Below are 23905 nucleotides of genomic sequence, written 5' to 3' on the forward strand. Positions count from 1 at the left end.
CCTGACTGTCCAGCGCCTTGGGACGTCCTCCTGACGTGAAATGCACTGCGTAAATATTATTTGTTGTTGTTGTTGTTGCCTTCAGTGGGCGAGCTTTCAGTCATTCTGCCCCACCTCTCTGGAACTCCATCTTCCCGGAGTCCCTTCACTTTGTCTCTTCCCTCCCCACATTCAAACCACATTATCTTTTTGACTGGAAATTCAGCCATGTGCCTCCTCCACCTCTCCTTCCCCACCCCGCCTCCCTACACCCGTCTTCACCCACAAACACACACATGCACACACACACTTCCACTTGCTGCTCAGCTCAGGCTCCCAGTCAGCTCTGTGAAGTGCTTTGAGATGACCTCCCGACATGAAATGTAAATGTAAATCACGTTTCTTTCATTTCGCAAAGCGTCCTCAATTATTGCTCAACTGCACTGACTTTCTCCCCACCCACCTTGGGTTTATGAATAATCATGTATCACACTTTCAACAGAGCTGTTTGTTTCATGTTTCAATGCTGTTGACATGGTTTATTGATAAGTTGCCCCATGTGTTTCAATCCTGTCACTGAAAATTCAATGAATACTTAACTAATTCCCTTTGGTATCAATTAGAAGATTCTTTAATTTATTCCTGAATTCACTCTGACTATTGCGTGGATTTTTTTTAGGATATGTGCTCATTAGAGGGAGAGACTGATATTTGAAACGCTTTTCTAATATTGGCACTAATGCTCAGGAACATTCGTAGAATCAAACAGTATTGCAGCATAGAAGGAGGCCATTTGACCCATCACGCCTGCGCCAGCTCTTTGGAAGAGCTACCTAACTAGTCCCACTCCCCCGCTCTTTCCCTATAGCCTTGCAAACTATTCCTTTTCAAGTAACTATCCAATTCCCTTTTGAAAGTTGTTATTGAATCCATTTCCACCGCCCTTTCAGGCAGTGCATGCCAGACTGTAACAACTCTCTATGTAAGAAAAAATTCTCCTCATCTCCTCTCTGGTTTTTTTGCCAATTATCTTAAATTTATTGATAAGTTGCCCCATTTGTTTTCAATCTTGTCACTGAAAATTCAATGGATACTTAATTCATTCCCTTTGGTGTTAATTAGAAGATCCTTTAAGATCACATTATTGGTTTGAAGTTGAGAGAATCTCCTCCCACGCGGTGTTAATGATGGGCTTCAACACTGACCGCAATAGAGCTTTGGTAAAAAAAGGTATCGGTAGTAACAGGTGGCAGCCTGGCTCATTTGGTAGCACTGAGTTAGATGTTTGTGGGTTTAAGCCCCACTCTGGCCTCTGAACTCACAAAGGCATAATAACAGCACTGTGGGGGCGCTGTATTGTTAGAGGTGCCGTTCTTCAGATGAGACGTTAAACCGAGGTCCGGTCTACCTGTTCAGGTGGATGATAAATAACACATCGCGCTACTCGAAAAGAGAAGGGAATTTCTCTCTCCCGGGGTCCTGGACAATAATCCACAAGATAAAAAAAAAAAATCCCAATCCTGAGATAAGATTTTACCTTTGTTCCAGTCTTTTACTGTCTTTCCAACAATCCCTATGAGGTTTATTTATTAACTAACACCAATGAGATGCAGCCCAATTCCCGATTAGCCTTCTTACTAACCAATAACATTCCAGCATCCATTCAAAAGATAATAATTCTTGCATTTGATATAGCACCTTATCATGTCTGTGAGACGTCTCAAAGCGCCTCACAGAATATACTGCAAAGTGTAGTGATTGTATACTTTGTGGGTGAAACGCGGCCGCCAATTGCGCACAGCAGCGTCCCACAAACAGTCGTGGATCGAGTGACCTTTTTTTTTTGAAGGAATTATTAGATTGCTGCAATCCTAACATGAAACCAAGATCTCATTCTATAAGATTAACCTGACCTTGACAGTTAGTTCATCGCAGTTTGGTATTGTCTACAACACTATTATAATGCTATTGCAGTAACCAATGGTGTCATCAGCCAACCAACAATGTACAAGTCTCCACTACCCATTGATTTTAAAGAGCAAAGTAGCAAGAAGCTTTTATACGGTGCCATAAAGTAAAGATTTTGCTAGTATTCTGTTATCCAGCCTCCGTGGAGTCCGAGTAGAAACCCTAAAAGCACATTTTTAATGACGTTTTGTAAGCCTCCTGTGTTTGAAGGCAATGGAAACGTGGCTGTTTTGCTAATAGCTTGGGCTGCACAAATACACGGCCAGAAAGCTGTCATAACAGCCAGATGGAGAGAGTGTGTAAACCGGGAGCAGAGCCTTATTCATTTTTATTTGTTTATTACAGTTCTGTGCAATAACTGGAACATTGGTGTTCTGGTTCTAGCTCTCTTCACACTTGAGTCCATCTCAGTTTTATTGGTCTAAGAGGGTCAATATATCAGCCCTTGCAAAGTAACACGATCACGGCATTTCACATTACGCTCTGGGACACTATATAAATGCATGTTGTTGTTGTTGTTATGGTACTTCAGTGAGGGCTAATACAGTGGAACCGAGTTATAAGGTGGTCGTCATGGGCAGTGTGCACCAAATAGACTTTTGCGTATCTGTCAGAATACGTTCATTACTTAATGGAGCTTTAAATCTCCCAATAGCTAATGCTTTGAGACGGAAATAAGTAGTTCCAGGATTACTGAGCAAAATCAATTAGTCTTTGCCTTAGAATTGGGTGCGCGCACAATGAAACAGTCATCTCACTGATTCGGTAGCACTTTCAGCTTGTTTTTGATCTGACAAAACAGCACAAGTCTCCCCACCCCCCACCAACCCCGCCCGCCCCAAAAAAATCTGTTCCACACTTGCTCCGTGCGGCTTGACAATGTAAACAGCCCTGCTGTTCCGATCGTCAATTGAATCTGACAAAGCAAGTTACCTCTCATACCTTGTGTTAGTTTCCCAGTGTTGGCCATGGATGTGACAATGAGATTTTTGCCACCGATTAATTAGTGCAACTTGTATTTCCTTGTCAAATACCACCTTATCCTTATTATATCCTGACTCGTTGCTTGGCTTGTAATGAGTTACAGCGATCATTCCTTACCTGTAGATTTGCACAGATGGGAATGACGCTGGGATCGTTCGCTGTGTTGATTGCGTTGCTCTGGCTGGCTGGCTCGGTGTTGGACTGCGGCGTGTCATTCAGCCTAAACGGTGTCGTGGTCTGCGCAGGAGGCATGTGCTGCCAAAGATTCACGTCCGTACCGTTGCCAAATGCCTGCACGGCGTTTTCTGACGTGAGAGGAGAAACATGAAACCCATTTATAGTCACAAACTGTTGCGTGAAGAAGAACGCAGAGCGGTAATGGGCTTTCTCTCAAGTGCATTGCAAGCAGCAACGTGTGTTTGAATGTGGGTGGATTAGTATTTGTATTGTTTATGAATTACAGGTAAAATGGGTCATTCACCTCAGGTGAGAAGGTGACCGAAGGCGCGGTCAAAGAGGAAGGCCTTGAGACAGACTTTGAAGGAGCCACGGGAGGGGTTGAGGCAGAGGGATTCCAAGATGGAGTTTCACAGGGTGGGGGCAGAGAGGCTGAAGGCCCAACTGCTGACGGTGGGGTGGGCAGGGAGGGGGAACATGGAGCAGGTCAGTGCCCACCGAGCTGAGAGCCCGGAAAGGTCGATAAGGTGTAACGCAAAACCACACGTGTCAAGACATAGGGCTGACAAAAAAAAATGGACTGTTGTAACCGGGCTGGTCTGTTAGTGGTTTGTTTACAATTAAGATTAGTTGATAGCCGTATAACAGAAAAATAGCAGCGCAGACTGCAATGGGGGTAACACCAGCTGCCTGTTAATTGAAACTGTACTCAGCTACTAACGTTTCTTGAAAATGTGGCAATCCACACTTTACTGTAGCGAGAACTTACGAAAACATCTGTTGTGCATGAAGAAATTGAGTAATTCATCACAATCCTCTTTGCGGTTCCCGCTGCCACTACAGGAGCACCAAGGCGCCACACTGATGCTTTGAGAGTCGATGTAGTTTGGGGTCATGAACGTTCCTACCAGATGGGAAGGGAGGGGGAAAAACAAACAATGAATGAAGAGTCTTATAGTACAACACAACACAGTTCAGGTTTACACCGTGCTTTCAGGTCGAGAGGATGTCTCAAAGCGCTTCAAACTGCAGGCTGGGCACTCATGGGGGAATCCAGAACAAGGGGTGGAATCTTAAAATTAGAGCCAGGCCATTTAGGAGTGAAATCAGGATGCATTTTCTCACGCAAAGGGTAGTGGCAATCTGGAGCTCTCTCCCCCAAAAGGCTGTGGATGCTGATCCATTCACATTTTCAAGACTGAGGTGGATAGATATTTGTTAGGTCAGGGTATCAAGGGATATGGGGCAAGGGAGGGTAATTGGAGTTGAGGTACAGATCAGTCATGGTCCAAGAATGGCAGAACAGGCTCGAGGGGATGAATGGCCTAGTCCTGTTGCTGTGTTCCTAAGACGTTGTCGGGGTGAGATGAAAGTGAAGAGGTTGGCGGGGGAGGGTGGGAGACATGACCGAAAATGCATGCAAAGAGGCAAGTCTTGAGGAAGGGATGGGAGGGAGGGAGGATGGGAGGGAGTGAGGAAGGGAACAGATCGAAGGGACTCCAGGTCAGAGGGACTCTAGGATGGAGTCCAGAAACTCAGCCCAGAGTGGCCGAAAGCCTGACCCCTTCTCTTTGCTGAACAAAAAAGAAACGCTCAGACTCGGAAAATTCCCAGATGAAACTAATCGATTCATCACTGATCATGGAGGAGAGAAGGAGAGAGAGAGAGAGAGAGAACATGCAAATATAGCAAAGCGTTCCTCAGCCATTAGTTAGTTTTGTTTCCAGAGTCGTGCATCATAGACCCAAACAAGGCGAAACACAGCTCCAATTGCAAATTGAACGACTCGCCTGTCTTACAGCAATTGTGGTGTGACGGCAGTATAAACAGAGTCTAACTGGCGTCTTACCTATGAGTCCTGTGTAAGCAAGCAAACAGCCAGCATAGTTCTCCCTCAAGCACCCGCTCACAGTCCGTGACTCTGATTGACAGTTTGTGAAGAAATCCGCAAGCCGTGACCTAGAAAGAGAATAAAGATACACAGGAACGTTATTTTATTACATCTGAACTAAAGCGATTTGTTTCTGAAGAGGTTTAACACGCTGTGCCTCTTAAGTACCAGTCTGTGAAACAAACATTTTCGGGAAACATTCTGAGTGACTTTAGCTGCTCACTGTAAATCCTCTCTGATGTGCCTCAGTCTCCAATATAACTCGCATTGACTGTGGTACCTTCACCAAAATGTACGTCCTGCATCAACAACGACAACAACGACGACGACTGTTGATGATAGATAATTATTTGGGGAGGACACGTTTGCAGGGCTATGGGGACAGCGGGGGGAATAGGATTGATTTGGGCAGCTCTTTTAAAAGAGGTCAGCACAAAAACCATGAGCCGAATAGCCTCCTTTTGTGCTGTATAATTCTATGATGCTGTGAATAACAAAATGACATTTGAATAGCGCCTTTCACTTTGGGAGGAGGTCCCATCACTCATCTTCATGGCTTCTGTGTCCGGGACATTGCTGTGCGCAAATTAGATGCCGTATTCGCCTACAAAATATATAGTCACTACACTGTACTGCACATCCACGCCGGGAGATGTCCTCCTGATGTGAAAGGTGTTATATAAATGCGATTTAGGAACGTAGGAACAGGAGGAGGCCATTCAGCCCTTCGAGCCTGTTCCGCCGTTCAAGTAGATCATGGCTGATCTGTACCTCAGCTAATCCTGTCAATTCCAATTACCCGCTTTTTCCCGTATCCCTTGATCCCTTGAACTAATTTGTTGTTTGTAATAAATCCTGTGAAGTTTGCGTCATTCTCCTGAAGTGAAAGGTGCTACATCAGATGCAAGGATTATTGTTGTTATTATTAATATTATTAGTTCACAAGCGAGATATGAAGTGAAGCACAAAAAATATCAGGACCGTATTAATTTCACAATCTCTCCAGTGTGCGCTGATCCACAGCTAGTTATACAGTTACAAGCCAAGCTCACCCAAAACGCTTTGTTCTAAGGCAGGTACTTGCCTTAAACCTGTTTTGCACCTAGTTTTACGGTCGGTTTACTGCGGCTAAAATTTGCCGACATCCTCAAAAATGTTCTGTGGATGCAAACTATTGCGTTTTGTTGGAACCTGCCAGAAATGATCTACTCATGCCTTGTTGATGTGTTACTGCAGACCATACAAGCAGTACTGTCAGAAAGATTCTGTTTGTTGACAAAGTCACTTAAATGAACTATAATTATAATAATAATAATCCTTGCATTTGATCCTTATCACTTTTTCAGCCATCTAAAAGAGCTTCACAGAATATACTGTAAAATGAATTGACTGTATATAAGAACATAAGAATTAGGAGCAGGAGTAGGCCATTTGGCCCCTCTAGCCCACCCCGCCATTCAGTAAGATCATGGCTGATCTATTCTAACTCCACCTGCCCGCCTTATCCCCATATCCCTTAATCGCTTTATCCACAAGAAATCTATCAATCTCAGTCTTGAATATGTTCAAGGACTGAGCATCTACAGCCCTTTGGGGTAGAGAATTCCATAAATTCACTACCCTCTGAGTGAAGAAGTTTCTCCTCAACTCAGTGCGAAAGGGCTTACCCCAATTTTAACACTATGACCCTGGTTATAGTTTCTCCAATCAGGGGAAAAAGCCTCCCACTATCTATTCTGTTGTACTCCTTAATAATCTTATAGATTTCTGTAAGATCACCTCTCATTCTTCTATATTCTAGAGAATATAGGCCTAAATTGCTCAACCTATCCTCATAACTCATCCCCTCATCCCTGGTACCAACCTAGTGAATCTACGTTGTACCCCCTCCAAGTCAAATACATCCTTTCTTAAATAAGGAGACCAAAACTGCACACTATATTCTAGTTGTGGTCTCACCAGGGCCCTATACAGTTGCAGAAAGACTTCCCTACTCTTATATTCTAACCCTTTTGTAAGAAATGCCAACAAACCGTTAGCTTTCCTAATTGCTTGCTGTACCTGCAAACTAACTTTTTGTGACTGGTGCACAAGGACACCCAAGTCCCTCTGAACGCCAACACTATCTTGTCTCTCCTCTTCTAAAAAATAATCTGCTCTACTGTTTTTGCCACCGAGGTGGATGACCTCACACTTCCCCACATTATACTTCGTCTGCCACCTATTTGCCCACTCACTGAGCCTATCTATATCTCATTGTATTTTTAAATGTTATTCCCGGTGTTTACTCTCCTTAGTTTAGTGTCATCCGCGAATTTGGATATATTAAGTTTGATGTCCTCATCTAGATCGTTGATGTAGGTTGTAAATAGTTGAGGCCCAAGCCCTGATCTTTGTGGCACTCCACTAGTCACATCCCGCCAATCTGAGAAGGACCCGTTTATCCCTAATCTTTGCTTTCTTCCCGTTAGCCATTCTTCAATCCATGCTAATATATTCCCCTTAATTCCATGGGCTATAATCTTGTGAATCAACCTTTTATGCGGCACCTTATCAAATGGCCTTTGGAAATCTAAATACACTAAATCCCCCCATATCTGATTCCCCCCTATCTAATCTACTTGATGTGTCCTCAAAAAAATCTAAAAGATTTGTTAAGCATGACTTCCCTTTTGTAAAGCCATGTTGACTCTAAGTATTCCACTACCACATCCTTAATTAAGGATTCTAGAATTTTCCCTACCACCGATGTCAGACTAACTGGTCTATAGCTCCCCATCTTCTCTCGCCCACCCCTCTTAAATAGTGGTGTCGCGTTTGCGATCTTCCAATCAATGGGAACCGTTCCAGAATCCAAAGAATTTCGGAAGATCAGACAAGGCCTCTGCTATCTCATGAGTTACCTCTTTAAAAACCCTCGGATGCAAACCGTCAGATCCAGGGAACTTGTCACTTTTTAATGCCAACAATTTCCCTCGCACCAATTCTTTGCTTATGTAAACTTCCCTAAATTGCTCCCTCTCATTAGCCCCTTGGGTCATCTCTATTTCTGGTAAACTTCTTATATCTTCTAACGTGAAGACAGAAGCAATTTGTGGGCCAAAGGCAGAAGCCAATTGCGCACAGCAGCGTCCCACAAACAGTCGTGGATTGAGTGACCAAATTATTTTGGTTTGTTTTTGAAGGGATTATTACCCCCGGAAAAGCGATCCACCAATCGACTAACAACCGGGTTCCTACTGACTGCTAGGTAAATAGAGGCGTGTGGAGTAAGGAATCTTGTCCAATATTTCACCCTGCTGGGAATTGAACCCAGGTCTCTCGCTTGCGAGGCGGGTGCTCTAACCACTGAGCTACAGGACTAGAACTATGCCTGGGTCACACAAAAATGGCTGTGTGAATTTTATTTGATGAAGCAAGAATCACTGGGAATTGTCAGACATGACACTGGGACAAACTCCCTTCTCTTTTCAAACAGTGCTAAAGGCTGACTAGACTGGCCTTCGGTTTACTGTCTCATCTGAAGGACGACACCTCGTTCCCACGCTCCCCCACCACTGCACTGGAGTGTCAATCTAGACTGAGTTCACAAAGTCCTTGGTGCTGAGGCTTGGACCCACAGTCGTCTGACTCAGAGGCGAGAGAGCTACCCAAAGTGAGCCAGGCTGACGTCTGACGATAAAGAGAGAAGAAAAGAAAGCTGGAGGGGTGGTGGGGCACAATCAATCTGATAATCAGTGGACTGCTTGTGTAGTTGAATGTTCCGCGTGTTAACAGAAGCAATGCTCACATTCGCTACATATGGGAAGTAAAGACACTTGTTCCCTACAGAATTAAACCTTGCTGCTGCTGTGAGCAAGAAGGCTTATTGTAAATCCATCCTGGATTGTGGTTTGAATACAAATGATCAAACTCGAGAGCCTTGATCTCTCTGACTGACCCACTGGATGCATTAGCTGAAAATGAAATAACGATGGGGGGTAAAATATTGTGCTTTCTTACTCCATTAAGTTAAAAAACATTAGGTTAAGAAACGGTGCAAAATTTTGTTTCAGTTTGCCTTTCACCTCTTTTTTTTTCCAAATGAAGCTGAATCTATTCAGCGTTTGACGAACAAATCTCATTTGCATTCAGTTGCTGTTTGCAAAGGATCACTAAGAAATGTGTGCGTGTGTTTAATTAAAATATACTCCAATAGAGAATGTCAGAAGTGTGGGTCTCTTTACCGATCTGTTGGGTGTGGGTGGGTGTCTGTGAGGGTGGGGTGTGTGGGGGGCAGAAGTCTCAGCGACATGATAAGGCGCTAGCTGTACCAAATGCAAGGATTACTATTAGTATTCTCATATTACATTGGCATGTGGGAAGTTCCAAACTTCATATAACATTCAATTTGATGATAATCTAAAGGGAAAATCAGATGCGCAGATAAATGTGATAACAATGGTAAATCTAGTGAAGAAACTACAAAGATATTTCAAGCTACTGAATCCAAGCCCACATTTGTAAATGCCTATTCCCATTTAAATGCAGCAGGAGGTATGAAAGCACTGATGAAATGGATTAGAAAATGAAAGGCGAGCCAAGAAGTCACCTGTGTTTGAAAGGCCCTGATGCTTGTGGGAAGCAAAGCAATAAAGAAGCAACAATTAAAGAATTATCTAACTGGACAAACGATTAAAAAGAAGTGCAGCGTGTGAATGAAAGGCAAAGCTGGTCTTGGACTGTGCATCATTCTAACATATTAACCTTTATTATAAAGCGTTACGACACAACTGGTTTGGTTGGAAATATTCGAATGACATGTTTTCTGTTTCCAAAACCTAATTACATGCAATAAATCACCATTGCACTGTGACTTAGAAAGTGGTTCCGCTCCTCACCTGAAACAAATGCTTTTCTTGATCAGTAATAATTCTATAACTGGAATATATCTTCCACTTATCCGGCTCTGCCGGGGGTAATACATTTTAATAAGATGGTTGATTTGGATACTGTTCAAACGAGTCAGGCATGTTCAAAGGGGTTAACGGTGACAGGATCCCAAAGGGGAGTGAGAGGCGGAGGGGGGGGGGGGGGCGGGGTGCGGTGGAGGAGGGAGAGTGGGGGAGGGAGTCAAAAGGCAATTCACTATCAGTTCTAATGGAAATAATAAGTTAAACCAACAGCTGCTTAAATTATTCATTGTTTTATAAATGTGGCTCATCAGCACTGAATTACATTAAGAAAAAGTGAACCATATGCTGAAAGAATGATTCCTTACCGAAGTCTGCTTTTCGTTAATGTGTTGCTCCACAATAACAAAGTGCCGTCAATGGATTTTTGAACGCACCCCTATTGTCTCCCAGTATCATTTACTTGTCAGAAACTGCACCCTGTCTAACCCTCATCGTCATGTATCACAGCAGACTACAAGGGCCAATTAGATAAAACAAAGCTGGTGGAAATACACTGACGTCCGTTTGACACCTCAAAGAGCTCGCTGCTAATCAATTATTCCGCGAGGGGGCAATAAAAAAATGAATTATTGATTTTAAATTAACCAGTGGTGTAAAGAGTACAAATGACACTCTCTTCATTCTAAAAAGGACGTGCAAGTCACCTGGTGGGTTCAATGTTTTTAACCAATGAATCATGCTGCATGTTTCGCCCACAAAATATACAGTCAATTCACTTTACAGTCTGCGAAGAGCTTTGAGACGGTGAGGATTGTTATTATTATACGCTTTTAGAGGAGCCTGCTCAACGGAAATGTTGGAGCTGGTGTTTAATACCTGGAGATTGGTGGATTCACTGCATTGCACTAAAATAAATCCACACAGGACAAACTTTTTTATATGACTTTTAAGTGTTGCAATATTCCTACTGTTGCAATATTCCTACTAGTTCAATTCCAGCAGAGGGCGAAACCTTGGGCAAGTTTCCTTACTCCACACAGAGTCTAATAATAATCCCTCCAAAACCAAAAAAATAATAAATTGGTCATTTTCAATCTACGACTGTTTGTGGGACATTGCTGTGCGCAATTGGCTGCCGCGTTCGCCCACAAATATACAGTCAATTCACTTTACAGTATGTTCTGTGAAGCGCTTTGGGACGTCCTCCCGACGTGAAAAGCGCTATATCAAATGCAAGGATTATTATTATTACTGCTCTCTACTCTGGTTGTCACTTCCGTCTTTGAGTACGTACCTCCTTGAACCAGCAGGACAGAGTGCTTTGAGTACAATCGTTGACCTTTCCAGTAACATTGCTCAGTAATCATCTGGCAAGCAATGCAATTTGAGGGGCTGGTGAATCAGGTCTGTGCACGCTCTCACTCTCTCCTCAATGGACTGTTCTGTGATCATCGGGGGATTCACTCTGTACTCGAGTTCGGTTTGAGTGATGACAGTTGGCTACGTGACTTCATGTGATGTGCAAGTCTTGATACGCTCTGGGATGCTATCCTGCCTGAGGGGCGCTATATAAATGCAAGTTGTTGTGGTTGAATCTCAAACGTATCTCCTTCTGACTGAGCCGTGTGGCGAGCAGGGGAACTTACATTGACTTGGTCCGCATCTTCAAAATAATCCTTGCATTTGATGTGGAGCCTTTGATCGCTTTCCTAAAAAAAACTGTGGGATTTCTTTTCCAACCTGCGCCTAATACTTTCCGGAATTACGTAAGGGTAAGATTGCAAATGCAGGCTCTAATTAATTGACCTCAACACCTCTTAAAGGTGTTTTTACTTGGAGCAAAAATGAACTATGAAGTATGTGCAGTTATTTTTCTTGTTGTTTCCCCTCCCGCCCGGTTTTATTACAGTACCTTTAATATTTCATTCCCGCTCTCAGCTCCCTCAAGCTATGTTCTATTTCGCAAGCAGAAGAAGTGGCAAGCAAATTGCTCACAGCTCTCTTCCTTCCAGCATTGCTCTGCAATAAATCACTGGGGGGGAGAGACTGAGAAAGAACAGCCTGAATTGACTTATTCTTAGGGAGTGAATCTCCACTGGGAGAGAAGCTTGTGGGTCAAGCAGAGATAAATAGGGCATTTTATGGCACTGGTTAAGGCCCCATCCTCCATTTCCCACGCAGTCCTCCAGAGAGGGCAGCTCTGACTCCTCAGACTGGAGAGCGAGGATTTCATCCTTCTTTACCAGACCAGATCCAGGCAGGAACACCATAAAGCAGAGATTTCAAGTTAAAAGCTGTGCGAGAGGATCAGAATCTTAAACAAATCGCATCTCACAATAAAGTGACCAAATTGTTTGTGAGTTGTCTAAGGGAATCTTATTGGTGAATTAGTGAATGTCTTTTAAATTTGTGAAGCACTTTGAGATGTCTCAACAACGTGATAAGGTGCTATATCAAGTGCTATGATTATTAGTATTATCTCATTCTCCTGAAGTTGAGGGCCCTGTTTGTTTGGAGGGGGTGGGAGGTGAGTGGGGGAGAGATTTAGTTTGCAACGTGTCTCTTGCCTTGGAGTCGGAAGGCTTTGGGTTAAAGCCCCATGTCGGGGTGGTGAACTCATATACACTACGTTGACACTTCAGAGCCAGAGGTGAGATTCTTTTTGCACAGAGAGTTGTTACGGTCTGGTCTGGAATGCATTGCCTGAAAGGGTCGGTGGAAACAGATTCAGTAATAACTTTCAAAAGGGAATTCGATAGTTACTTGAAAAGGAATAGTTTGCAAGGCTATGGGGAAAGAGCGGCAGAGTGGGACTAATTGGGTAGCTCTTCCAAAGGACTGGCACAGTCACGATGGGCCGATTGGCCTCCTTCTGTGCTGTAATATTCTATCATTCTATGGTTCAATGCAGTGCTGGTTTGCAGCCTTCAGTTAAGACGTTAAACTGTGGACCCTTTGCCCAGAGCACTATTCGCAAAAAGCTGAAAATTTCTTTCTGACACCCTGAGGGCCAACAATCCCCCAGATAAAATTAATCATTCACTTCATTGTTGTTCTTTGAGACATTTCTGTGCGCAAAATAAAAAAACAGGGTGACTAAAAAGTATGGTATCTACCCTATTATCTAAAAATAACCCACAAAAATATCATAATTTCTCCAAGACTTATTAGATATTGTAATGGTATCACAATTTTTTAGTCGTCCTGTATTTGGTGTGAAATGAAAAATGCTGATGGGGCATCTGATATAGTATGTTACAGCTTGTAAAGTAAATTAAGTAATTAAAAATCCTAGATGGAGTATGATTTACTGTATTGGTTTCTGGCTGCTGGTCTGAGTTCAGATTGAATTGCACCCATGCTAATGATATCCAGGCATTAATGTGTTTGCTTGTGTAATGTTGCTTTGGATTTACAGATAGTGGTGTCGTGTTACTGTGAGAAAGCAAGTGCAGAATTACAATTCCTTCAATACTATGTGTACAGCGATGTACAATTTTGACGTACAGTATAGACTCAACTGTTCCGAAAGGTTGGTTTCCACCATTGCTTGTCAGGAGGACAAGAACACGACTTGCATTAGTTCTGTTCACAGAGCAAATGGGCTAAGTGCCCAGATCAACTATATTCAAGATGAACTTAATACAGTCACTTGCTCGGGAAACTACAAATTGTCAAATTGTCTGCCAAGTTTGCCTACAAAATACAGTCACTACACTTTACCTCGTTTCGCCTCCAAAGTATACAGACAATTCACTTTACAGTAGATTCTGTAAAGAGCTTTGAGACGTCTTGCAGACGTGATAAAACGCTATATCAAATGCAAGGATTATTATTATAATGATTATATATACCTGAATCCTGTGAAGTGTTTTGAAACGTCCTCCTGACACGGCATATTAAGTGCGAGGATTTTTATTATTGTAGTACACTCACTGTACAGAAAAACTCTAAACGCTTCAAAATATTTTGATGTGATACCCAATGGCGTAACCCATTGCAAAGATTGTTATAAGGGTTACTGTTATTGCAGAGTTCCCTTAGGTCAGGATGGCGGTCAGTCAGTTATCAAAAGAAGTCCCCATTTGCAACTCAGTGTCCTTTTATGGAATCCCAATTGAAATCACTGCATTTTACAACCCTTGCTATAACATCGGTGCAAAATGTTCTAATTCATATTAACCATATGCATATACAATCTCACCATGCTGTAAGCAACTAGGTTGTATTCCACTGAGCAGGGGTGATTTGATGAAACAAATGGACTCAGGAGCTTAACGTTCAATGTCATTACTCACTCGTTGCATCCAGTCAGGTTTAAGGCTTGTATAATGTATTACACTGGGATCCGTGGGGTATACTATTTGTGTGAAGAAAGTGCTGAGTATTGGCAGTATTTTCACTGAATAAGAGAATTGTATGCTCTCTCTCTCTTTATTCTAAAATTTGATTTTACTCGCGGCATTTGCTTTAGCAGAGGTTGAGCATTGCTCAACACAGGGCACATGAAGCTTCTAACACACCAGATTTTACAAAAGCACATCACATGAAGGACAGAATAATCCAAGAGAGGTAAAATATTAACCTTTGCATTTGATATTGCAACTAAACTTCACAAAGCTGCCAATTGAGGAAGCATAATTCAGCAATAATGGGACTCTCTAAATTGTTTTTCTTTTTGAGACTCAAGTTGGCCGTTTCTTTTGTTCATAGTAATAATAATAACCTTGATATTTTGCACAGAACGAGAAAGTCTCAAAGCCCTTCACAAGATTCACTGTAAAGTGTTGAGACTGTGCATTTCTGCTGCTCAACCGATATTACAGATCATTTTATTAATAATAATCATAATCCTTGCATTTGATTTAGGGTCTTTTCACGTCATTGAGACGTCTCGAAACGCTTCACAGAATACACTGTGAAGTGAATTGACTGTATATTTTGTAGGCGAAATGTGGCAGCCAATTGCGCACAGCAGTCTTGGATCAAGTGACAAAATTATTATTATTTTTTTATTTGAAGGGATTATTACCCCCCAGAAAAGCGATCCGCCAATCGACTAACAACCGGGTTCTTACTTACTGGGTAAACAGAGGCGTGTGGAGTAAGGAAACTTGCCCAATGTTTCGTCCTGCCCGGGAATTGAACCTAGGTTTCTCAAGTGCTCTAACCAATATTCTACAGGGCTTTAAAAAATTTAAATAACATGCAGCATCTTTATTGTAGGGGTAATGGGAGAGGCAATGTTTTACCTTCTCCTTTCTTGGCTCTTCCTGACTTACTGGATGGGCAGTCAGTCCTAATCCCAGGGAAACAGACTGCTCTTTGACCGAGAATCTGAGGTGCACAAATCCGTCTTCACATCTCGCAAATTGATCTCCTCATCTGCTAAACACTCGAAGTTACCAGACAGTAAAATGGATCAATCATACACTTCACACACCAGGCAACTTTAAAAAGCTTCATCCCTTATCTTGGCTGATTGTAAAACAAGCAAAATAAAATTGAACAGCACGAAGATCGAGTCACTGTGCTCTCAGCCTCTAGAACTCGCTTCCAAAATCCCTCTGTCTCCATCCCTTTCTCCACCTGCTTTTGAAAAGCACCTGAAAAGCTACATCTTTGACTATGCCTACGTGCGCCTCTGCCCCCTCACCCTCGCTCCCCGGTGTCCAAAACCATCTCTGGGACATGTTACCACAACTAAAAGGTGTTATATTGTTGTTGTCGTTGTTATGAGATGAAAGAGCCTCTTACCCAGAGGAAAAGCTGTCGCTGTGCATTACAATGCTTGCCCATGATGTTCCATTACTCTTGCTCTTGAGTGTGATCGACTTTAATAACTATCATTAATTTGAAACTGCTTTAATTACTGGAAGTGCGAAAAGCGTGTTCGTTTATTGCCCATCGTTGTGCTCTCAGAAATGTCTGTACTCTCCTGCTCCAACAGATCTCTGAGACCCCGATGTTGAACGAGCAGAAATCCACAAATCCGTTTGGCGCCTCTGGCAACGCAGCCCCTTCTCCCAGCACGTTCCTGCGAGGTGGTTTGGCCGTAACACACGGGGAAGAGTACAGTCCTACCCGCCGACTCGCCCATCTTTTCCTCAAGCTTGCTGCCGTGAAGTCAGATACAGTCTGAACTGGGCACGACTTGAGAATGCAATTCTTCTGTGGCCATGAAATTGTGATCCAATCCTCCCAGCTGAGGGTTACAGGCTTGCATTGGGGCCAACTTGTATTCAATGGTTTTCAGTAGGGGTGTTCTTTTTGTTTGTTCTATATCCTGTCTTGCCTCTCGAGCGAAAGTACCACTCTGCACAAAGTTCCAGAGACCACTTGCGCAGACAGGAGCACATTTAAAGCCCTGAAATTTCACCTCATCTTACTTACTTAGCCTGTAAGACCATCCTTCAGATGTGACGCTAAGATGAGGTTCGGTCAAGTAGACGTGAAAGATCCCACGGCAAGAGAAGAGAGGTTCTCCCTGTGTCTTGGCCAACAATCCTCCAGATAAAATTACTATTTGTGGGGCATTATCTGTGGCCAATTTGACTACTGCGTCTGCTTACAAAATGCAATCATTGTACTTTACAGCAAATTGTGTGAAATGCTTTGAGATATCTCAAGGGCGTGATAAGGCACAATATCAAATGCAATGGTTAGTACAAGGATTATTATTATTAGTCCATTTTGTCATCGACTACAATTTAAGATTGTGCAGAATTGTGAAAAATCCTTAAATTCAGTCTTCATTTGGAAGCTGGTTCTTAAAGAAAAGACTCTAAAAACAAGACAGAGCCTAAGGATTTTGCAAACCTTATTTTTTAGATAAAACAATCTTGGTGGAGATTTCAGCCCTTTAAAGTTTCAGAAAGGAAAGTGCAGGCACGAAGGTATTAGGATTATCTTTGCTGATAGAAGCTGAAGTAAATCTCTTAACACCTAAATGCAGGTAAATTGTGCTCAAGGTGGTAATGTGAGATAAAGGTAATGATAAAATCACAAAAGAATTGATGGAAACATTTCAAAGTTCTAGTTTTAGTGATGGTTAACCCTTAAGTTGTTACTTTTAAACTCCTGTGCCTCTAACCTCGGGACTTTCCACCTCTCCACCCCGCTGTTCCAGATATACGAATTACAATTATTATTATCGCTCAGCGGTAAAGCATTGATTAACTTTATGAATTTAGTTGATCCAATAAAAGAAATTGAGGAGGGAGAAGGCAGGGGAAAAGCTCTATTCCTGTTCCTATGATCCTAAGGGATAGGGATAACAGATAGGGATGGGGAAGTGCTGGAAAACAAGACATGTTTGCAGCCTGATACCATCATCAAGGGCTTTCAGGTCAGGTTCAAAGCAAGAGAGAAGGAACACAATGCTTCCTAAACAAACCGCTTGCTTGTAGGTGGTTTTCTTACATGCTCATTAGGGTGCATCTGACAGTAAGTGACCTCTTCATGCTTGCTTTGACTGAACTAAGATAAACACTTTATAAAAATGTTTACTCAGTGCGTGGATTAATACCCTGTGCCAATAGGGTCATTATTATGCTGTGCTCAATTGGCTGCTGCGTTTCGCCCACAAAATATACAGTCAATTTATTTTACAGTGTATCCTGTGAAGCGCTTTGAGACTTCTCGAAGATGTGATAAGGCGCTATATATCAAACGCAAGGATTATTATGATTAACGAGAGCCCTTCCGCTTACTTGGGAGAAATGTCATTAGCTGCAGCCCGAACCTTAGAGAATGCTTCCTGATGCTTGAAAATAGCTGCTTCAATCCACACACCAACCATTGGTGTGACCTCCCCTCAATGAGACCACAAATTTGCTAACAAATCACCATGCTGTGCTGTGCTGAAACTGAAGTATAGTAAAGTGGAGATTGCTAAACTCAATGTTTTTCTCCCTGCCTCTTCCAATCGTTTTGATCTCACTGAAGGACGCCAACTCAGGGTGGGGAACGATGTGACAGGAGCCAAGTACATTCCAGTTCTTTCTCCAACTGTGTGCAGCTAACAGGCCAGCCCATTGGATTCTCATGCAATTTCTGTGTGTGTGTGTGTGTGTTACAGGGGTATTAATCATAAAATTAGAGCCAGGCCATTTAGCAGTGAAATCAGAAGGTAGTTTTTCACCCAAAGGATGGTGCAAATCTGGATATCTATCCCACAGAAGTCTGTGGATGTTTGATCCATTCACATCTTCAAGACTGAGGTGGATATTTATTTGTTAGGTCAGGGTATTGAGGGATACGGGGTAAGGGCGTGTAATTGGAGTTGAGGTACAGATCAGCCATGATCTTATAGAATGGCGGAACAGGCTCGAGGGGCTGAATACCCTACTCCTGTTTCTACGGGCGGTTGTGCATTTTAACTCTGTCCGATTTTCTTTATTTATTCTGGCACTGATTTCCCCCCCGGCCCCTCTTCCAATTCATCTCACTCCGCCCTTACCCTTCTGCCCTCCACCCTTCCTCTCCCTCCCTGCCTCGCCCACCCTCCCCCTCCCCCCCCCCCACCCACCACCAGACCCTCAAGCTCAATCCTGTCCCATTAGCTTCTCCATTTCATTTGTTCCAATTCTGACCGAAGGACTCCACTTCCTGAAACAACCCATCTTCTGCTTTCAAAGCCTGACCGACCTTGTACGACATTTCCGACAATTGACTCTTTTCATCTCGGATTCTGGCACCACAGCCTTCCCTTCCGTTCCCATAGTCTTTCACACGTGCTTCAAGCCCCTTGACACTAGACTTTCAACAAAAAACAGCTTTTTGTTATTTAGCTCTGGCTGTCAGCTATTCCCATGCTCTGGTGCGAGGTTTGAAACCCTATCTCAGGTCATACCAGCAGTTCAAAAAAAAAACTTTCTTTCTGCACTCTCATTAATCACCTCTACACCGAATGCTAGAGGAGTCCTGTAGAGTATTAGTTAGACCACTCGTCTCGCCCGAGAGAGGACCCAGGTTTGATCCTCGGGTTGGGCAAAATTTTAGGCAAGTTCCCTTACTCCACACGCCTCTGTTTACCTAACAGTGAGTGGGAACCCGGTTGTTAGCTGATTGGTGGTTCGCTCTCCATGGGGGTAATAACCCCTTTTTAAAAAAGAAATCATGACAGTATATTCTGTGAAGCGCTTTGAGGCGTCTCGAAGACGTGATAAGGCGCTGTGTCAATTGCAAGGATTCTCATTATTATTATTTGTAATAATGATAATTTGGTCACTCAATCCGGTCTGTTTGTGTGGGACGCTGCCGTGCGCAAATGGCTGCCGCGTTTCGCCCACAAAATACACAGTCAATTCACTTTACAGTGTATTCTGTGAAGTGTAGTGTCTGAAGACGTGAGAAGGCGCTGTATCCAATGCAACGATTATTATTATTATAATTATTGTCTTACCTGCAGATGTAATTTGTCTGGCAGGATTCAGCCAGAGACAAGCAGTTCGGCTTCTCTTTCTCCTGATACGAGCAAATAGGCACAATCGTCTGCCGTCTCCTTTCGGTGCAGGCTGTGTTCCTGCAGGAGCAGAACAGCATCCCGTAGCTGTACTTCGGGGGGACCCGGTCGAAAAAGTGTCGGAGAGCCTTGTGGCACTTTCTCCGGTTGCAGATCTCCGAGGCTGATATCCGAGTGGTGCAGGGAGAGACGTACGTGGTTCGGAATTTTTTGCAGTTATCGTTTAAGTTGCAAGCCTTGGCCGCGTCCAAACAGTTGTTTCCTCTTGTGCCCAGCGGTTCCGCTCCTAAAATGCCCACAAAATGTACAGTCACCACACTTGACAGTATATCCTGTGAGGTGCTTTGAGACGTCTCGAAGACGTCTTAAGGCGCTGTATCAAATGCAAGGATTATTATTATTATTATTATTATGAACGAAAACGATATCACGTAAAGACCCGAAACTCTGGAAAGACTCTCACTACACTACCCCTCCGCCTTGTCCCTTCCTTCCCCATCTTCAGGTCACACATGACGACCTTCCTCTTTGACCGTGCCTACGCTCTCTCCTCCCTACCCCCCCCACCACCTCCCTACCTCCCGCTACTGTTCAAGCGCTCTGGGATGCTACCCTCCGTGAGGGGCACTATATAAATGCAAGTTGTTGTTGTTGCTGTAAAGCACCTGATGATTTACGGGTCTTGTTTGCGACTGGAGTTTCACATCTATGAGAAGCATCAGTGTTGAGGACAGGGAATCTCATAAACCCTTGATGATAACAATAAGATAATGATCAGAGTGTATTTCTTTGTCAGATGCAGACTGGAGTTCTCTTGTTTCTTTTGGCCCCTGAAATCCTTTCACCTCAGATGGAACATATTCCCCCAGCGCCGTGCAAAATGTCTCCTTTTTTTTCCCCGAAATATTTGGTAGAAGGGAGTTTCTCTCAGTGTGCTGGCCAACAATTCCCAACTCCCCCTCCCCTCCACCCCCAAATGAAATCCCTTGTTCCCTTCACGACTGTTTGTGGAGCATTGCTGTGCACAAATTGGCTACTGCTTTAAGATGTTTTGATGTTATAGGCCCTCTATCACATGCAAAGTTTATTATTATTCAGCTGACACTGCAACATAGTGCTGGAGTATGCTATATCGTCAGAGGTCCAATCTTTCAGGTGAGACATTAAACTGAGGTCCTGTCTGAGGTCCGTTGATGTTAGAGATCTCTTGGAAGAGAACGGAGTTTCTCCTAGATTCCTGAATAAGATTCCTCCAGATTAAAAAAAAATGATCATTCACTTCCATTGCTGTATGTGGGACATTGCTGGGCACATTTTGGTAGCCCCATTCACCTTCAAACACACGTGAATTTCTTGTGAACAGCTTTGAGACGACTCAATGACATGGGAAGGTACCATATCAAATGCAAGGATTGTTACTGACACGTCGAAGAGCCTCGAAGTGCTTCGCAAGTGATGCCCATCAAGAATGATGACTAGGCTAAAGAGGCAACCGTTTGAGATGTCAGTTTGAAGAGGTCCGCAAATATGCTTTAAGAGATCTCCCCTTGGAGAGTGCTATTTCGGAGAGGGAAATATAAATGTTATTTCTTGCTCCTAATTGCTTTACTGCTGGAAGCAACTTCAATTTCCATTAGTATAAATCAGTATAATTGAGGCAAAATTAATGAACTACTCCCAATTAAATTTTCATTGGGGTTACTTGAATCTGGTCAATAATTCCCCCAAAAGATGCACAAACGTATCATTTGGGATATCTGTTATTTTCGGAGTGAAATGAAATAGAATATTGCGCTCAACGTTAGGTATGTTGGAACATCAGGCTAAAAAAATCAGGTGCTAGTCTAGCTAAATAGGTAGTGCTCTCGCCTCTGAGATAGAAGATTGTTGGTTCAAGCCCTACATGGGGACTTTGAACTTGCATAGTCTTGTGTGAGACTACAGTGTAGTGCTGGGTGTGTGAGTTGCATGGTTAGAGATGATGTTCTTCGGATGAGATGTTGAGCTGTGGTCCCATCTGCCTAATCAGGTGGACACTAAAAATCTCATGGTGCTATTCAAAAAGAGAAGGGAGTTTCTCCACCCGTATTCCAGCCAACAAATCCCCCAGATAAAATCGGTTCCTTCACTTCAAGTCTGTTTGTTGGGGCATTGCTGTGTGGAAGGAAGTTAGCTGTTGTATTCACCGACAAAATACATAGGCACTACACTTCCAAGAAAAATCCGGTGGAGCTCTTTCACAATGACTTGATAAGGCACTATAACAAATCATAAAAGTTTTATTATTATTATAACTTGCTGTACATTTCTAGCACTTTTAACTTGAAATTTCACAAAACCATTTTTGTTCCAAAATTTAAGGTCAGACTAGAGTTTCTCATTCTTAAATTCAGTCTGAATCCCAAATTCTGAGGGCGAGGGGATGGGGGGGGGGGGGGGGGGGTGAGGGTGTAATGCTTCCAATTTAAGAGTGAATTTAAGAATTTTTCACAATTCTACGCAACAATTCTAACTTTTAAGACAAAATGGTGTCATGGGCTAAGATTGGGTGCAATTTTGGACCTGCATCTGTTTTTTTATTTTGGTCTCTTGCGATCTGATGAGTTGATTGAGGTTAGTTGATGATCTTTCTCTGAGCAGTATCTCACTACCCGCAATAACCTGGTATCCCTCTTTGACAATTATTTAATTCGGTGACATGTTTATCACAGTCACGTCGCAACAGTCATAATTTGTGAGGTCCTGTGACATGCAGCGCTACTTTTAAAACACTAATGGCACCAAAAAAAATTATATAGCATCACTTAGGCCAACATTAAAGGAATCATTATCAACTAGAAATGATAAACAGCACGTTCCTATCTCTCCCATCTCATCCTACCCCACTCCTCTGCTCACCGCCAATGCTCGGCTAACTCGGGCTTACTGTGTGTTCAAGCGCTCCAGAACACCACCCTGCTTGAAGGGCACTTTGTAAATGCAAGTTGTTGTTGTCCCCTGTTCTATCTGCCTCACCGTCGGTGGCCAGGCTTTCTGGATCAATCCACTCGTTCCCCCACCTCTCCATCTCCCCCTCTCATCTGAAATTATACCTACCTTTTTGACGGCACCTTTAGTCACCTCCACCTTCCCCCTCTCCCCTAACTCCTGCTGTAAATTATTCCAAAACGTTCTACATGAAGGGCGCTATATAAATGTGACTTGCCCTTGCGAATAATACTTGATATCAGTGTGTTTAAGATAATTAGGGGCGGGGGGTGTGTGGACAGGAATGTATGTTATCACCAGTGATAATTAACACATCACATTTCGCACATTTCCCCCATTAATCCATTGAAAATGTTAACCTGAACCCTTTTATTGTAACCGGCGATCCCTTTACTCACGCTGTAGGTTTTGTGTGTTGACTCTTAAGCGATTCTATGTTAAGCGCAATTTCTTTAAGAAATAAAAATGATTCTCATTGTTGAGTTCTCCTTTGAAAAAGAGAAATGGAATTGCTAAGAAGGAGTTATGTGTAACCTTGGCAAGCGTTGGTTGGTTTTGTATTTCTCTATTCTATTGGGGTTTTTGGGGTGACTACTTTTGTTCAGATAGTGAATGCAGCGACACCTTAGAAGGAGCTGGCAGGCAGGAGATACTGAGGCTGGTGAGTTGAATTAACGTGCTCACAGTTGAGATGTCAAGATTGCGGAAGTCCTGTGGATTAATGGCTGTATCAGTCTCTCACAATGTTGCGTCTACCAATTTCTCCCAGCCCGTTCCCAGAATAATAACATCAGAAATGAGTCTGAAAGAAACGTTAACAATTTTTAAAAATATTACGAATATAATAGACTTCATTATATGGTCTTTTGACAGTAATTGTTCTATTGTTAGTATTTTTTTGCGCGCTTCGAGATACTCATTCGACGTGAAAGGTACTATTTAAGTGCATATTGTTGTACCCTCAGACAGTGTGCTGACAGCAAACTCTCTATCTACCCTCCAGGAGCTAAAACTCATGCAAAATGCAACCACTTATATCTTCCCTTTATCTGCAATCCCATAACCATATCCTTGCCAGGCTCCACTGGCTCCCAACATTTCAGTGGACCAACCTTACGGTCCTTCTCTCGATCTTCAAATCCTTTTTCAATGTTGCCCCTCTCTACTTCGGCAACCTCCTTCAGCAATATCCTCTGCTCTAGACTACAACAACAACAAAATTACATTTGTATAGCGCCTAGGGAGGATGTCCCAAGGCGTTGGACAGTCAGTTTTGGACCCGAGCTGGGGGGGGGCCGGGATTGGGAAGGGTGGAGGGCAGGGGAGGAAGCAGGGTGGTCGAGGCACGGTCGAAGAGGAAAGTCTTGAGATCTGTCTTGAGAGAGGCAAGATAGGAGAAAAGTTGGAGATACTGCAGGATGGAATTCCAGAGGGTGGGGACAGAGTGGCAGAAGACACGCCTTCCAACAGTGGGGCGAGCGAGGCGGGGGACATGAAGCAGGCCGGAGCCCGCTGAGTGAAGGGAATGGGCAGGATGGTAAGGGGTGAGGAGGTTGA

The 23905-nt window shown here is 43.2% G+C and overlaps 1 protein-coding gene across 1 annotated transcript in view; it reads right to left on the minus strand.

Annotated features, from left to right (window-relative positions):
* Nucleotides 1-23905, minus strand: part of gfra1a (gdnf family receptor alpha 1a) — an 85885-nt gene that overhangs the window by 4309 nt on the left and 57671 nt on the right. The window contains exons 4-7 of the mRNA XM_007909162.2: nt 19301-19646; nt 4958-5067; nt 3878-4012; nt 3049-3236 (exon numbers count right to left, since the gene is read on the minus strand). Coding sequence (XP_007907353.1) covers nt 3049-3236; nt 3878-4012; nt 4958-5067; nt 19301-19646 — 779 coding nt within the window. The remainder of the gene's footprint in view (nt 1-3048; nt 3237-3877; nt 4013-4957; nt 5068-19300; nt 19647-23905) is intronic.

Source organism: Callorhinchus milii, unplaced genomic scaffold, assembly GCF_018977255.1.
Source record: "Callorhinchus milii isolate IMCB2004 unplaced genomic scaffold, IMCB_Cmil_1.0 Scaffold7, whole genome shotgun sequence".
Classification (NCBI taxonomy): Eukaryota; Metazoa; Chordata; class Chondrichthyes; order Chimaeriformes; family Callorhinchidae; genus Callorhinchus; species Callorhinchus milii.